Source organism: Microchirus variegatus (assembly GCF_963457635.1).
Source record: "Microchirus variegatus genome assembly, chromosome: 13".
Lineage (NCBI taxonomy): Eukaryota > Metazoa > Chordata > Actinopteri > Pleuronectiformes > Soleidae > Microchirus > Microchirus variegatus.
In genome coordinates this window covers 20,958,570-20,974,210 of record NC_139814.1, presented here as the reverse complement: position 1 = coordinate 20,974,210, position 15,641 = coordinate 20,958,570, and the positions used below count along the sequence as shown (strand labels likewise).

At 40.3% G+C, this 15,641-nt stretch overlaps 3 protein-coding genes across 3 annotated transcripts; 1 reads left to right on the top strand and 2 right to left on the bottom strand.

Annotated features, from left to right (window-relative positions):
- Window positions 1–3,165: 3,165 nt before the first annotated feature.
- mycbp (MYC binding protein) lies at window positions 3,166–4,955 on the top strand. Its single transcript, XM_083900277.1, has 5 exons — window positions 3,166–3,448; window positions 3,721–3,793; window positions 4,291–4,339; window positions 4,542–4,671; window positions 4,758–4,955. The coding sequence occupies exons 1-5, from the start codon at window positions 3,434–3,436 to the stop codon at window positions 4,788–4,790; spliced, it is 300 nt and encodes a 99-aa protein (XP_083756403.1). The 5' UTR covers window positions 3,166–3,433; the 3' UTR covers window positions 4,791–4,955.
- A 1,340-nt stretch (window positions 4,956–6,295) lies between these two features.
- Window positions 6,296–7,816, bottom strand: LOC310935980 (gap junction alpha-9 protein-like; the record flags this gene model as incomplete). The annotated part of the gene is made up of 1 exon (XM_083899995.1): window positions 6,296–7,816. The coding sequence occupies one exon, from the start codon at window positions 7,814–7,816 to the stop codon at window positions 6,296–6,298; it is 1,521 nt and encodes a 506-aa protein (XP_083756121.1).
- A 2,181-nt stretch (window positions 7,817–9,997) lies between these two features.
- Window positions 9,998–15,307, bottom strand: LOC310935422 (uncharacterized protein; the record flags this gene model as incomplete). Its single annotated transcript, XM_083899319.1, has 6 exons — window positions 9,998–11,106; window positions 11,788–11,841; window positions 11,940–12,111; window positions 12,431–12,527; window positions 13,454–13,571; window positions 15,243–15,307. 6 exons carry the CDS (start codon window positions 15,305–15,307, stop codon window positions 10,878–10,880), a joined length of 735 nt encoding a protein of 244 aa, XP_083755445.1. The 3' UTR covers window positions 9,998–10,877.
- Window positions 15,308–15,641: the final 334 nt, after the last annotated feature.

The window sequence follows — 15,641 nt, the reverse complement described above, 5'->3', positions numbered from 1 at the left end:
GTGGTCCAGAGGATCTGCACACAGATGAATTATTATATTATATATGTATTATTTAAAAAAAAAAAAAAAAAAAATTTCAAAATTTGCTGCATCATGTGTTAGAGGAACCAAAATTTGCTGCATCGTGTGTAAGAGGAAACAAAATTTGCTGCATCATGTGTAAGAGGAAATAAAATTTGCTGCATCATGTGTAAGAGGAAATAAAATTTGCTGCATCATGTGTAAGAGGAAACAAAATTTGCTGCATCATGTGTAAGAGGAAATAAAATTTGCTGCATCATGTGTAAGAGGAAATAAAATTTGCTGCATCATGTTTTAAAGACAACTTTAAATGTGCTGCATCGTGTGTTAAAGATAAATTGAAATTTACAAACATTGTGCGTTGAAAAGAGACAAATACTGCATCATGTGTTAAATAGGATTTCAAATTTAAAATAAAGTTTTTTTAGAGAAATAATGATCTCCTACTTGCTGTGTTAAGAGAAATCTAAATCTTACAATTCAACTTGAAAATATCCTGCTGCCTCGAGCGTCGAAGATAAAATAGGAAACAAGACAAAGTGGCTGACTGATAGAATTCTCCGTAATGTGGTTCTCGGTTATTGAACCCAGTGGCTGTTTGAGGGCAAGTGTGAACTGGATGATTTATCAGTGAGTCAATAATCAGCCACACCAGAAACAAAACAAGATTATCTTTCAATATTTACCTTCACACATCTTGTGTACATGTCAGACGTACAGATGTTTATCACTGTTTCACCATCGATTCTGACCTCGAGTCAACTTAAAGTGCCAATGTTACCATGTGACTCGTGTGCGGTGAGACGGTCATGAGATCCTCGGGGGAGAAAAAAAAGTCAAATTCACGTGTTGAACAATCACAGCGTTGTGTCTTTTTACTACAAATTTGAAATTTTTTGCTTTCCCACTTTGAGCAGTGAATGAAATGTTGTTTCTTCAGTAAACGTACGTGAAAGACAACAGAAATTAAGTTGTTTTTGTCAAACAAACTGACATAATTGGCTCCATCCCGTCTTAGAGAAATTAGTATCGATATCGCACTCAATATCACTTAAATATTGCGATAATATCATATTTTGTTGTCTGTGCACCCCAAACATATAAAATTTTATTTTTATTTATAATCAGAATGGGAATTGGCATCGGTCACTATCGGTATCGTCAGTATCGGTAATGTCCAATACTGGTCAAAATCACTAGATCAAATAATCGCATAGATAAAATGTAAAATCCAATACAATCCAAAAAAAAATCACACATGTATATATAGATACATATATACATACTTACTTAGATAGATAGATAGATAGATAGATAGATAGATAGATAGATAGATAGATAGATAGATAGATAGATAGATAGATAGATAGATAGATAGTGCATGTTTCACTATGCACACACGTGAAAATTAAAAAAAAAATGTAAATAAAAATCTGCAAAAGCATTTTTAGCTGAGTCATGTCTGGGCAGTTTATTTCTTCTGTTTGGGAGAAGTGCAGCATCATCACAAACGGCATATATTTGCTACTTCTGCTAAAATACAGGATATAAATGCTTCCTTAATCGTGGACTGTGTGTGTGTGTGTGTACGTCATCAGTTCTGTGTATATTTCCAGTACTTTCAGTGGTTGTGAATAAGAAATCTAATATTCAAAATAGAGCGTTCATTGTTGAATGTTAATTATTTTTTTGGTTAGGGCGGTTTTTAAAGGGCGACAATTCACATTCTCTGCTGTTCCTGTTCACATTAAGGCAATTCTTAAACCGTGTTCTTGTTCTCTGTCAGCCTCTTTAAAACACATCGCTGTTTACTGTTTACTTAACTTCAAACTTACCCATCCCTTTAATGCCAAACCAGTTTAGTGAGCTTGGTTCACTCAACTAGTGACAGCGAGTCTATGGACGTTTTGTTCAGGTAAAACTCACCTGCTCGAGGAGTTTGACTCAGAAAAAGCCGGTGAACGAAGTCGAGCTGAAAACAAAACGACGTGAAAGCGAGTCATGTCAGAGCCGGTGAAACAACGAACGAACGAGCTGTTGTTTTTCTTCTCTACCGCAAAAAACTCAGCGTTCTTTATGTTTTGCCAAAAACGCTGACGTTCACCAGACTGGAGCAGACACTGCTGCTAAAACCGCCTTCGCTTATGTTTTATAAATCAGCGCTGAGGATGTGACGAGGAGGAGGCTCCGCCCTCCCCGGTAGTGTTGGTCTTTAGTTGGGTTGCCAGGTTGGACTGTTAAAAACAAAACAAAAATGCAGTCAAGAAAACGTTGAAAACCAAACAAACAAAACAGTATTTTTGTTCACTTAGATTTTAATTTATTATACAGCAAATTAGCAGTATTTGGGAGTTGTAAAAAAACATTTTGCAAATGAGAAACAAATAATTTGTACAAAAAATGATATTATTAAAACATTATCTTCTGATTGCGTTGTAAAAAATGTGCACAGATAAAGGTTTTGTAGCTGTGTGAATGAATGTTAAACATACTTTTCTATTTTTTGACTGTTGTTTGCTAGCTTTTAAAAGGAAAATCACATCAAAGTCAATCCTTTTATTCCAAAACACCAAAAACAAGTAGGACTGCGATGATTAACTGATTAACCTAATTTCTTTTATAAGAGTTAAAACAGTTTCCTTTATTATTATCTTATTAAAAGTGATTTTTCTTGATTTTTTGTTACATATAACAAAGAAATCATTCAAATGATCAACTACCCGATAAAGGACTCGACGGATTAATCAATTGTGAAAATAATTGTTAATTACAGCTCCTAAAAGGCAACTGACTGACTTAAAGATGAGCTCTTATATCTTCAGCTCTGTGAATGTGGATAAAGGTGGCTCTTTTTTTGAGCTTGTAAAATAATTTTGTGTGCATGTTTTGTGGCAGCTGGAGAATAATATTTTATAAAATAAAATATTAAAAATCTATTAAAAAATTAATATATAAAAAAGATAAAAGATAAAATGAACTAAAAGAAAAAAATTATAAAAGGGTCAAAGGATAAAAGGGGCATGGACTATCAACCAAACAACCACCCAGTCTGTGGGAAGGCTGCTTGATGAATTTACCTTTAATTTGTCCAACCTGGCAAAACCTGTTCGCCAGTTGGCACGTGAACACAGCAGCTCACACACTTACACTAGAACTCCGTTCAAACGCAACTCGTTTAAACTCTTCTCTGTAGTTTTGTGGCTTGTGTTCAACAAATTGTGAGTTAATAAGGTTAAAAAAAGAAAAAATAGAAAGAATATAATAGCGAGTCCTTTACTTTTACTGTCACTGGCGTGTTGTTATGGTAACGACTCCGGCGCGTGTTGACACAAACAAACAGCTGCTGAAAGTCCGACTTAATTAACCCGACAGTTTTCACACCTACGGAAAACCCACAGCTGTCACTGCAATCATGGCCCATTACAGAGTAAGTACATGTGCAGCGGCGGAAGCTGTATTTATAAAGTTTAAACAAATACAAGTTTGTGGTTCGTCCTACTCAGCATGTGCTAACTGTGTAGCATCGTAGCTCTGTAGAAACTAGGCCGTGAACGCACCACAGGCTGAGTTCGTCTTTATTTTGTTGTCGTTTAGACGACTTCCGAAATAAAACTCTCTTAAGGAGTTCAACATGTCTTTGATTAAGTTGTGTTCTGCTGACGTCCGGTTGGAAATGATATATTTGTTGTGATTTTTCAGGCACCAGAAGCGAAGCGAGAGCAGTTCAGAAGATACTTGGAGAAATCGGGAGTTTTGGACACTTTAACAAGTGGTGAGTTCACGCTCACACGCGCGCACACGCACAACACTGCGAAGGTGAAAGTTCAGAGGCGTTTCTAGGAATTCTGGGGCTTCAGGGGGCCCAGAATTAACCCGGAACAACCACCACACCACCCTTACATTGGCCTTAAAAAGTCACATAGTCATGTCTTTTATTGGAGCAGTGTTATGTTAGAAAGTTTGACATATTATCACTTCTGTCATTTTACCCGTTATATGTCTAATTATATATTAAGTAATTTTTAAAAACACGTGATATTACCATATTTATTGATGTGACTGAACCCGATTTGAGACAGACGTTTCTGGATGTTCTTTTTTGTCCGACACCCTGTAGCAGAACCAAAACAAAACAAAAACACATCATGTGTCCTCTGAAAGCAGGCCTTCTCAGTAATGTTTTTCCATCATACTGAGGCAGTGCCCTGCTTCACCTTCACCTTTATCTCAGCTAAGCTGCTTCATCACCATCTCTACTCTCTTTTGCAGTTCTCGTGGCACTTTACGAGGAAACTGACAAACCCAACAATGCACTGGAGTATCCTTTTCTTGAGTCGTAGCAACATTTACTTCCCAGTCAGTTGTCATTAAGGGGAAACCTGGACTTTATAAGGTAACGTTAGCATTTGACCCAGGCCTAATGATGGGTGACGCAGTGAGGGGGGGGTGGGGTGGCTTCGTTAGTGACAACACTGACAGCAGCTTTTTAACTGAATGTTGACCTTGACTGACCTGCACAGCTTCATAAAACTTCACCTCGGTGCAGCTGGTCCAGAGCCAGCAGACGCCGACACTCTTCGCTCAGAGCTGGCTGAGTTTCAGCAGAAGTGCAGCCTGCTGATGGAGGAGAACAAAGAGCTGAGGAACAAGGTGTGCAGCTGCTCACACACACACTGAAATCTCCTCTCCTGCTCTGACCTCTGACCTCTAACCTTCATCTCTGTATCTTTCTCCAGCTGATGCAGTATGAGCCGTCGCCTGCGGAGTAAAGAAGTGGACTTTTGTCAAATACATTTGTGTAAATTAGAAAAAACGTGAAACCGTAGTCTTTTCTTTTGTTGAGTATGTAAATGTTTTTTGTTACACAGTCATGGTCGTACGGTGAACACAAAGTCTTGTTATGTTTTGTTCTGCAACAAGAATAATATACTTTTTTTCCAGCATTTGGTGTCTGGTGTCCTGTTTATGTCCTGTTTATCTGAAATACAGACAATAACAACACATAGATTGGTCTTTAACATTTTAATTGATATCAAATACATGTTCATGAATAATTTTAAAACCACAATCAATTGGTTTCTACAACATTTGTGATAATCACGATAAACCTTTTGGTCATATCATTCAGCCCTTGATGAAAGAAGTAAAACAAGAGATTATTTTTACTGTTTTCATGCAATGGTATTTTTCGTTCTAACAGTAGCTGCATTAATTCAATGATTTCAAAGTATCTGGTTGCGTAACAGCGTGTAACATTATAGATTTTTTTTTTTTTTTCCATTCACACATTGTTCCAGACGAACACCAAATCATTAAAGGTCCATGTGGAAACACATTGAGAGATAGAGTGCTGTGGTTTGAACCACCTTTTAAAAAGTTGTTTTGTTTCAGTAACATTTTTTAAAGCTTACATTTAAAGGTGCATTATGAAATAAATCTAAAGCAACTGGCCATAAAATCCCCCTCATATGTCACAGAGACTCAGGAATAATGTTCATATAACAAACTGAACTCACCAACAACAGTACAGCCAAATATATATTATATATAATATTTTGCAGACTGCAAATCATGTTTATGTTTTGAAATCATGTTTTGGCATGTGGCGCCACCTACCGCCGTCTACCAATCATTGCAGTCAGTAGAGTCTCAGCTGCCGAGCAACCACGGGTTGCCAGTTATGTCAGAAAAACGAAACCTAAAAGACCTCGGTATTTTGAATTTGAATGTAGTAACCGTTTTTCTCATGTCTCAAACTCAAACTAGGTGCTTCCTAAAAGTCAACGATCCTTCCTTTTGCAGAGACGGGATAAGACTGACGCATAAATGGCACTGGCTAGCATGTGCGTGTCATTAAAGCCATGCCGTGTGTGAGCCATTTATATTCATTAGCGCCAGCTAAAGTTGAAGATCCAAACAGGAACTACTAATATTCATCGAGCTTCTTCTTCCACTGTGTTGATTGTTTAACGCGCCTCCAATTAACTTCCGCCTCTCTGGATCTACGTTATTGTTGTTGATGTCGTTTGAGTTGCACTGGGAGTGACGCTGAAGACACTTTGAAATCCTATCTGAGTGGCCGAGACATCTGTAAAAATCCAATCAGAATTGCGTACTAAACCACCACCGTATGTGGTTTAAATCGGCTTTGGAAAAATCGGATTTCGTGTTTTTCAGCTGTTCAGACTGGCAAAATAATCAAGGATCTGGATGTGCTTAAAAATCCGATCTGGACTGCAGTCTAAACAAGGCCGTTGAGAAGCCCCTTGCGTGTTTATATCTGCAGGTCAGTGGGAGCTCGTCTGCTGCTGCTGGTCGTGCTCGCCGCCGAAACTCTGCGGTTCGGAGGAGAGGAGGCGACGGGGCTGTTGCTCTCGCGACTGTGCCGAGAAACAGAACTCAGTTCCCCCACCGAGTCCGGACTCTGAGACCTGCTTGGTCTCTTCATGTCCGACTTTGACAGCATCCTCGCTCTGGGCCCCGCGCAGCCGCCGCGGAGCTTCATGCTGCTGCTCACCCCGTGGTAGGAGTCACCACTGTCCGAACCGTTCCCCTCCACCACTGTGGAGCAGTGCCATGGCGGGCTGACCCTCCGCGACTTCCTCGCAACTGCTGTCAATGCAGCACAGGAAGAGGCGTCCGCGACAGGCAGGGTGGGATACTCGGAGTGTGCACACTCCTGGTTCTCATGACGGGGAGAGGATCGTTCTTGTGGTTCCTCCTGCTTGTCGACGGGAGGTGAACGAGTCTCGCTGCTGGTGTTGTTGGAGTTGCTGTTCTGCTCTGTGGGACTCGATAGCACCTCCTCCTTGCTGTCCTTGTGGTTGTCTGGTTTTGCACCAGCATCTCCTTGTATCGGTATGAAGGCAGAGGAGGCATTGAGCAGAGGGTAGTTAGGCCCGTTTCCCTGCTTCTCCAGCAGAAGTGTGTACCCACTCGGTGCTGTGGGGATTGTCGTCTTGCGTCCCACTGAGGTGCCCATGCAACCCTGATGGACAACAGAGTTCTTCTTGGACTTGTTCACATAATATTCATCAAGGTCGTCCTTCAGATGGGGGCAGTAGTCCAGGATGCCCTTCTTAAGCTTCTTGTAGCCCAAGTGCATGATCTCAAGAAGGCTGAGGAAGAGGGAGATGCAGGCAATGGCTTGCATGAACATCATGAAGAGGGATTTCTCTGTGGGTCTGGAGACAAAGCAGTCCACCACATTCGGACAGGGCTCCCGTTCACACTTGAAAAGAGGACTCAGGTGGTGTCCATAGAGGAGGTACTGGCCCATCATGAAGCTGACCTCCACCACCGATCGAGTCACAATGTGGGCCACGTAGGTGCACAGCAGAGAACCTCTCAGAGGAGCCTTGTTGAGCTTGCCCTGCTCCAGCTGCCTCATCTCCTTCTCGATCCTCCTCCTCACCTCCGACAGCTCCCCGTCCACTGCCTCCAGCTCTCTACGGAGCGCCACCTTCTTGCAGTGCCGCTCCTTCTCCAGCGCCCTCAGCTGGTAGATGGCGTGGCCCATGTACACCAGCGAGGGCGAGGAGACGAAGATCACCTGCAGCACCCAGTACCTGATGAGGGAGATGGGGAAGGCCTGGTCGTAGCAGACGTTCCTGCAGCCGGGCTGATCGGTGTTGCAGATGAAGTCCGACTGCTCGTCGTTCCACACGTCCTCCGCGGCGACGCCCAGCACCAACATCCTGAATATGAAGAGGATGGTGAGCCAGATCTTTCCCACCATGGTGGAGTGGATGTGCACCTCCTCCAAGATCCCACCAAGGAAGTTCCAGTCCCCCATTTTTTGTTTTTTGTTTTTACAGTAGTGCTGGAACGACAGCATAAAGGTAGTCGAGAATAAGCAGTTATAATAAGATTCAACAAAGCTAGTATTTATTATTAAGAACCTAAACTTAAAAATCCAGAAGCACTCATTGACTTTACACTGTATAATTTGCGTTTTAATTTTCATTTTAACAGAACCATGTCATTATGTGACACCAAACATTTGAGATTCATGGTGTTATATTTGATCAGCAACAACAAAGACAGAAGAGTCAATGGTTCATTTTCAAATAAGTCAACTCACCTTTCATTTTGGATATGAGATGCAACAGTAAAGGCATTTCTGCCGCTGGTGCCGTTCCAAGTCAGGCCCACAAAAACTTAAAAACAAAACAAAAAAAAGGGTTTGCCGTGGCAGAGATTTTCAGTCTCTGCTGAAAACCGGACAAACGCAAATAATCCCCCAGCCTCTGGTTGTTCATGACTTATAGCCAGAGACACAGGAAACACGTCGATACAGTGGAAACGCTGTGTTGCCTCGCAGCAGTTTGAACAGAGTGAGCGAGCAGAGCTGCATCAGTCATCGGAGGTGAAACGAACGCGTTCAATCATTTGTTGTCTATTTGTGGTTGAACCCATAGGACCCCACACTGGTTTGATGGTTTAAAAGTTTAAAGGTCCAGTGTATAACTTTTTTAGTCAGCTTATTTAATATCATTTGGCAGAGATTTAATATAAAATATCTATGCTTCATTTTGTGTACATATGTATAAATTCTTGTTTTTCCCGTTACCTCAGAACAAGCCTTTTTATATTTATAACAGCGGCCATTTTGGATCACCATGTTTCTACAGTAGCCCACAGTGGACATACCTATATACACAACATCTCTTCTTGAGTTTAGGCTACTTGAGTTCTGTTAAGTTTTACACACTGTAACTTTAATTGGTGGAACACATGACTCACATTTTGAGTTTATGTTCAGTTAAATTTGTCAACATACAGAAATATACACTTTAATATACAGCTAATTACTGAGGATGCTTGAGACTTACACAAAACATGTATTTTTTAATACAGCAATTTATCTTTGCAATGTTTTTATGTAAAAATGTCACCATCCAAATTTCATATGGGGCATCCATCTGATCGATGGGACACGTCCGATTTTATACATGGATGCACCTTAGTCTAATCTCAGTTATTCCTGGCAGCTACTGTTCCATTAAAAGGAAATCAATGGACGAGGCTGGTCGACTGAGAGCACGCTCGTCTGGTTGACATGCAAACTGTGGGTGTGCTGTACTGTAACACCAGGAACATCACTCTGTCTGTCCTTTAGACCCTTTCATGCAGATATTCTGAAGGTCCAAAATCCTCCTAAAACCACCACCTGCTGGAGCTAAAATCATTTTTATTGAGACTTCAGGCCACATTTGACTGAGAACATCAATATACTAATAACTACTAATGTAAACATTTTTTGGTCACAGTCTTGGAATTTCAGTCTAACAATGGGACATTTAGGGTGTTTTACTGGTGTCAAAGTCAAAACGTGCCAAATTTGACCCAGAGCGAGTACACATTTCAAATTTTGTAAGTTTTAGCAAAACGAAGGGATGTCATGAGGTGTCAAACTTGTCTCGTCCATCTAATGAGCCAAGATTGGGGGTAAAATTTTTGATTTCATTCAATTTTAGGTGACTTGGTGGTTGTTTCTAAACCATAACCTTGTCATAATGTGTCAGGTGTTTAAAAAAGGCCATAAATAATACAAATAATGCTGCAAATAGTACAAAACCTTTTTTGGCACCCTTTCAAAGAGGTGCTTACATTACATTTTTAGGCAACTTTCATAGTAGTCATGACATGTCATTTATTTTTAGTGCAATCTCACACCAGCTTCAATGATAAGGCTTGCCGTTTTAAAAATGCATTTTTTGAGTTTGTCCACTAAAAATAAATTCCAGGCTAACAGAATCTTATTTAAAGGTCTTTTGACCTTTTTTAAAGGGTCTAAATTGGATCCTATGCTATGTTCATAGAGCTTTGGTCAGTTCATGAAGTAAAGTCACACACTAACTTTCTTTTTTATATTGAATGTTTTTCATTTATTACTCAAAATAACAGTTTCTTTCTACTAATGATAGGATAAAACATGCTGCGAGAAGAACCATCCAGAGGGAGAAAAAAACAACAACAAAAAAAACGATTAACAGTCGGGTCAGCACCAACGACAAACTCCTCCTCTTCCTCCTCCAATTAGAACTGATTCTTTGCACAGAAATGTTCCAATATGAAGAACAGAAAGTGGGCGCAAACGTAAAGAAAACATCACAAAATTAGAGAAGGTTGACAAACATTTTCAACAGTTTCTGCCCGACATTTAACACTTAAAAAGGGTCATTGGAGTATTTTTGTGCATTTAGTGTCCTTCAATTTAAAAAAAAACAAACACCTTTTTCAGTTTGTTTTTCATTCCTTGCAGGCAGTTAGAGGTCAATTAAGATTAACTTGATAGGATTTGAGGTTTCAATTCATCACAGTGAATATCACATCCCGTCTGTGGCTGCCCGGGAAAGTTAAAAAACAAAAACTGAAGAAGCTGATCCATCTGTAAAAAGTAGATTAACTTGTTATAATAATGTGCTAAAAATACTGACTGATTTCACTGAAAGACTGGAGTTCTTCTAAAATACTTAATGAGCGTCTTTGTTTTTGTTGCAGAAAAAAGGGGACATAAGGTTTAGGAGACAATATGATCAGGAAGTGTATATAAAAAAACGACAACAGATTATTCCTGGCTATCACTGAACATAAAAACCTCCGACTGAGTCACGTTCCTATCAGGAAATGTTACCAAAATAAATCTTATAAAAACAAGCAAAAGGACCAGCATTGTTCTTAAAAATGGAGCCGCAAAAGACAACCTCTCTACAACGATTCAGTGGACGATACATTCAGGTCAAACAAACGTGAATTCTCTTGACAAATGACCGACTCTGGTCCATCTGACAGAAGGAAGGTTAGTGGGGAGGTGGTAGGCAGGGAGAGGGGGGGGGGGGGGCGGATACTTCCTAACGTCCGCCTGACTTGCGCCCGGCCCAGGACCGGGACCGAGAGCGCGAACGAGAACGTGATCTCGATGCCGACCGGGATCTGGAGCGGGACGGGGAACGTTTGCGTCGCACTTCCTCCTCGGGGTAATGGGAAGTGGAAGCTGGGTTGACGGGTTCCTGCGGCGACGCGGATCTGGAGTGCGATCGAGATCTGCCCCGGGACTCTTTCCGAGGTCTGTGTCTGCATCTGACGACAAACAACGAGACTGATGACTGCGGGAAAAGGCTGGACTGAGGACAACACCGGTGGCTTTTATAAAAGGCATTTTTGAATGTGTAAAAAAACGAAATATTCAGGGTTCCCCACACCTTGGTTGACATCAAATTCAAGGACTTTCCAGGACCAATTCCATCAAATTCAAGGACTGAATGCACCGACACAGCTTAAGATGGGAGGGCATCTTGTAAGAGCCGCTTCGTCCATGACGTTTGCTTTTATTGATTTGCAGCACGCTCTGCATCTGGACAAGTGATCATCCTTGTGATCTTGGTCAGAGTCAGTCTTATTTTCTTTGGCGAGGCAGAGATCTTGGAATTCTCATTTCCCAGACAACACGTCGTCAATTGCTCTCTCTTGTGTTACGTTACTCGCTTATTGTTCTGAATGGAATCTCAGAGACAGTGGACAGTGTCCACAACACCTCTAGTTATGACTCTACGTTTGTTCTCAATGCATGAAACGGCAGGTGGCGTCATAGCAAACAAGGGAAATATCAACTTAACTTCTTACTGCAAAGAATCCAAGCACTTTCAGTGACCCATGTCTAATTGGGGCGATTTTCACAAACCTTCAACGATCCGTGGGAACCCTGAATACAGGAAAAATCTAAATAAAACATCCACTATTCTAATAAGGCCGATTCTGTACCTTTCATCCTCACGACTCCTGCTCCTTCCTCTCGCATGCACACGACCACGCGACCTAAGGAAATAAAACACACATTTAAAAAAAAATACGTTTCAGTCAAAGGTCACTGATGAATGACATTGTATTTTAAGTGGGGGGCAGGGGAAACTCACTCTCGTGGACTCTCAGATCGCCTCCGACGCCGGTCGTACGACTGGCTGCGCGATCTGTATCGGTCGTGGCTGCGGCTGCGCGAGCGTCTGCGACGTCCGTCTCGGTCGTAGTCGTCGTATCGGGACGATCGGCTCGGAGAATGCCTCTCCTTGGTCTTCATCTGATTTGGTGCTGTTGTGAGAGAATTAGCGATCAGGAAAAAAAGCACGAAACTATCTATTTTTACAGTAAAAGTATCAGAAAAGTGTCACCAAACAGTAAATATTGTTCAACTGACAAAATCCTTAATCTTTCAGCTTCTTTAATGTGAAACCTTTCTCCTTTCTTTGCTCCATTTAATAGAAAATCTATGAAACTGAATACATGACATTTGAAAACATCATATTGAGGTTTGGGGAAAACAATTATAACAGTTTCTGACACTTGTTTAGGGCGATTGAGAAAATAATAATTCACAGATTAAAACAAATAAATCAAGTCAAACACTTACTCTTCCTGTCGCCCTGGGCGAACTGGATTTCAATCTGCCGACCACAAACCCACTTCCTGTCCAGGCTGTGAAGAGCGTCCTCTGCATCACGCACATCCTCAAATATGCTGCGTGGTTAAGGGTTTTGTTTGTTTCCTTTATTCTTTTCTTTTTACAGCCACACAAACAAAAATAAATGTTTTGCCCACAAACAAAGGAAGTGGGCAAACAGAAACATCTAAAATCAGTTCCAGTGTAATTTCAAGTCAATTTTCAAGTCCCTCACATCATCAAATGTAGCGCCTCATTAGTTACAGTGTATTTTACATTTATGGTAAGAGGGACAAACATTATTTCATTTGTGTGGCTTCATTCACAAATTAATTAAGTAACAAATTAATGTGTAAATAATATTAATGAATACAGTAAAACAACATATCATTGTGAGGGATCAACAAATCAAAACATATCAATAGCTGCTCAAATAGATTTCATTCAAATTAAATAAGTCATTGATATCGCAGGAAGAGCTGATTTTGGTGTAGTGTCAAATTCTGTGATTTGTCTTTGGGAGGATACAAAAATAATTCAGACTTGTTACCTTTGCTTGCTTTTGAACTTCATCTTGACCTTTACACTCTTTAATCGACTCCCACAGAGACTCGGGTGTCCTGCTTGACTTTTAAACCTCTTTTCTTTAGCCCATTCTTTGCCGCCATATCCAAGCTTTGTCTCCGTTCCCTTTTCCTCTTCATGCTTTACTTTCTCTTTTCAACCTTTTCCCTCCCTCTGATCATGAAGGCCTCTGTGTGACATGGCTTTACAGCTACTCTACACGGGTCTTTGTTACTCTGTGTGGCCGGTTCCACAACTGGATGCTTTTACATTTTCTGAAGCAATAACAGAGAAATATTTGTGTTAGATAAATCAGTTAAATGTGCAAGAAGAAAAAACAAAAGAAACAAAACATTACACAAGAAAACAACGTCTTCTCTGCTGAAAGAGAATGAAATAGTTAGAAAGAGACACAGTCACAGAGCTTACTGGGAAAGGATATTGAATGTATGCAAATCCTCTCGGTAGACGTGTATAGAAGTCAAGTGGGATGTAGACATCTACTATCGGCCCATAGCGGCCAAACTCACGCCGCAAATCCTCAGGCCTGAACACCGTAAATACAAGTATGACTCAACTGACCATCACTGGCAACTCTACCCACATCATCAACCACTAAACGGCAGCTGAGAGAGCAGCTGCAGCGTGAGCTAAAGGGACATTTCAGGCCAAAACACAACACCACACAGTCTGTTCTGTCTTCACAGAGCGCCATCCACCGAATCACGTGGCCGTCGTGTCGTTTCATTAAGCTTAAAGCTACAAACTGTCGCTAGATACAGTTGAATTAAATAAAAGAACCAATTCTGAATGATCCAATATTAACGGTGTACTGTGTAAATCATAACATTTAGTGAAATTGCAGTTGTATATCCCTCACCTGTTGGACAAGATGTTTCTCAATTGTGGACTACTATAAAACTGTTCCTGACATTAATAAAAAGGCACATTCTGGGGGTAAAATGAACAATAGCACAACCTTCAATTTCTGCCAAATGAGAATAAGTGTATTATAGAAATGTGTACTTCGGCAGTGATTGTGCATTGTGTTTTTGGTGAACTGTCCCTTTAGGGGATGCATACTTTATGTTAACAAGGAATTAGAAGAAAGATGAAAAAGAACACATGGAACAGTGATATAAAAGCAGGTTACAGCGGCATCAAATTCAACATTTCAGCAAATACTGTAGGATTTTATCACATCATGTCTGCAGGAGAAAATCTACAGTTAAGCACGAGCACCAACACAGTCAACAACAATATTAGCTTGAGGTAGTAAACAGTTATGACAAAAAAAACATCTTTTTGTACATAATTGAATATTTTGGAAGTTAAAACTACAGGACCATTGTTTTTTGCAAACATTTCACGATTACACTACTAGAACTTCACTTAATGATTAAACGATAAAGATCAACTAAACGTAAGCAATGAAGTACTTACAAATTTAGACACCAATAGAAAAGAGAAATGGCGTTTCTCTTAATAACCAATTACTACAACCATAAGAAAAGGTAAATACAAATGAATACAGGCAACTATAATTTCATTGTCAATTTCCCACAGAATTGATTGTAAAAACTAGAGAAATAACTACTTGATTATTAATCCTTTGCGAAAAGAATCTACTTTGATAATCGTTTAATCTGTGTGAGTGTTGTTTAAGAATTAACTTAAATCAGAATATGTTCTGGTTTCTTTGATCTATATAGACAAATAAATAATGAAAACTGATTTATTTTGATTTAGAACATCATCTTTTCCAGGTTGAGAAACACTCGTCCACATTTTTCGCAATTATCTGAGATTTTATGGACTGCTCGATAAGAAAACAATGGTCAGATTAACGGGTTATTTAAATGATCGTTAGTTGCAGTCCTAGTAAATACATGGGTAATTAATTAGCTCCGGCAGCTCGCTCCATTAGCTCATTTAAACCCGTTACGTGCAGCACGTTTGTCGCTGCAAACAAAGAAAAGTCTCCACTGTGGTGAAAATCTCACACGAAGAAGCTTCGTGATTACAAACGTTAATTTAGTTTCAACACACACGAGAAAATGTGATGTAAATGATATTAGAAAAAGGTGGTTTATATTGGCGTTAGCCGTGGGCTGTTTGGCTAACAGAGCTAGCCGCAATTCACAAAAGAGGCTTCGCAAATGGCGTCAGTGAGAGAACGAGCGGCGGCTGTATAAAGTTCGACGGGACGCGGACTCACCTGGAATCATCGGAGATGTTCCGCACAAACAAAGACGTGTTTGGAGGCCTCATGTATCTGGCCATAAACTGAAACACACACTCGGCAGCGGAAAACAAGCGTTGGCAACGTAAAGACCAACAGAGAGGTAAAAAAAAAATATAAGAGTGCCGCGCGTGCGCAGTTTAAGAGCGCCGTCCTCTCTTTCTCTTTTTTAAAATGGCGACTGTCAAACAGCGAGTTGGTGTCTTACCGCCCCCACCTGGTGAGGAGTAAATACTGTTTTCTAAATAAAGTCAAACTTGAACTGATTTACCAGCACTTTTGTTGACATTTATGTATTATTAATTATATATGAAGTCTATAAACGTGTTGCTTTTCATTTCAAAGACAACATATGTATTCTATTCTATCCTTTAG

Bases quoted from the DNA above. Each gene is read 5' to 3' on its own strand.
- mycbp (XM_083900277.1), top strand. The intron at 3,794-4,290 runs GTGAGTTCACGC...TCTCTTTTGCAG, and splicing joins TTTGGACACTTTAACAAGTG to TTCTCGTGGCACTTTACGAG. The intron at 4,672-4,757 runs GTGTGCAGCTGC...ATCTTTCTCCAG, and splicing joins ACAAAGAGCTGAGGAACAAG to CTGATGCAGTATGAGCCGTC.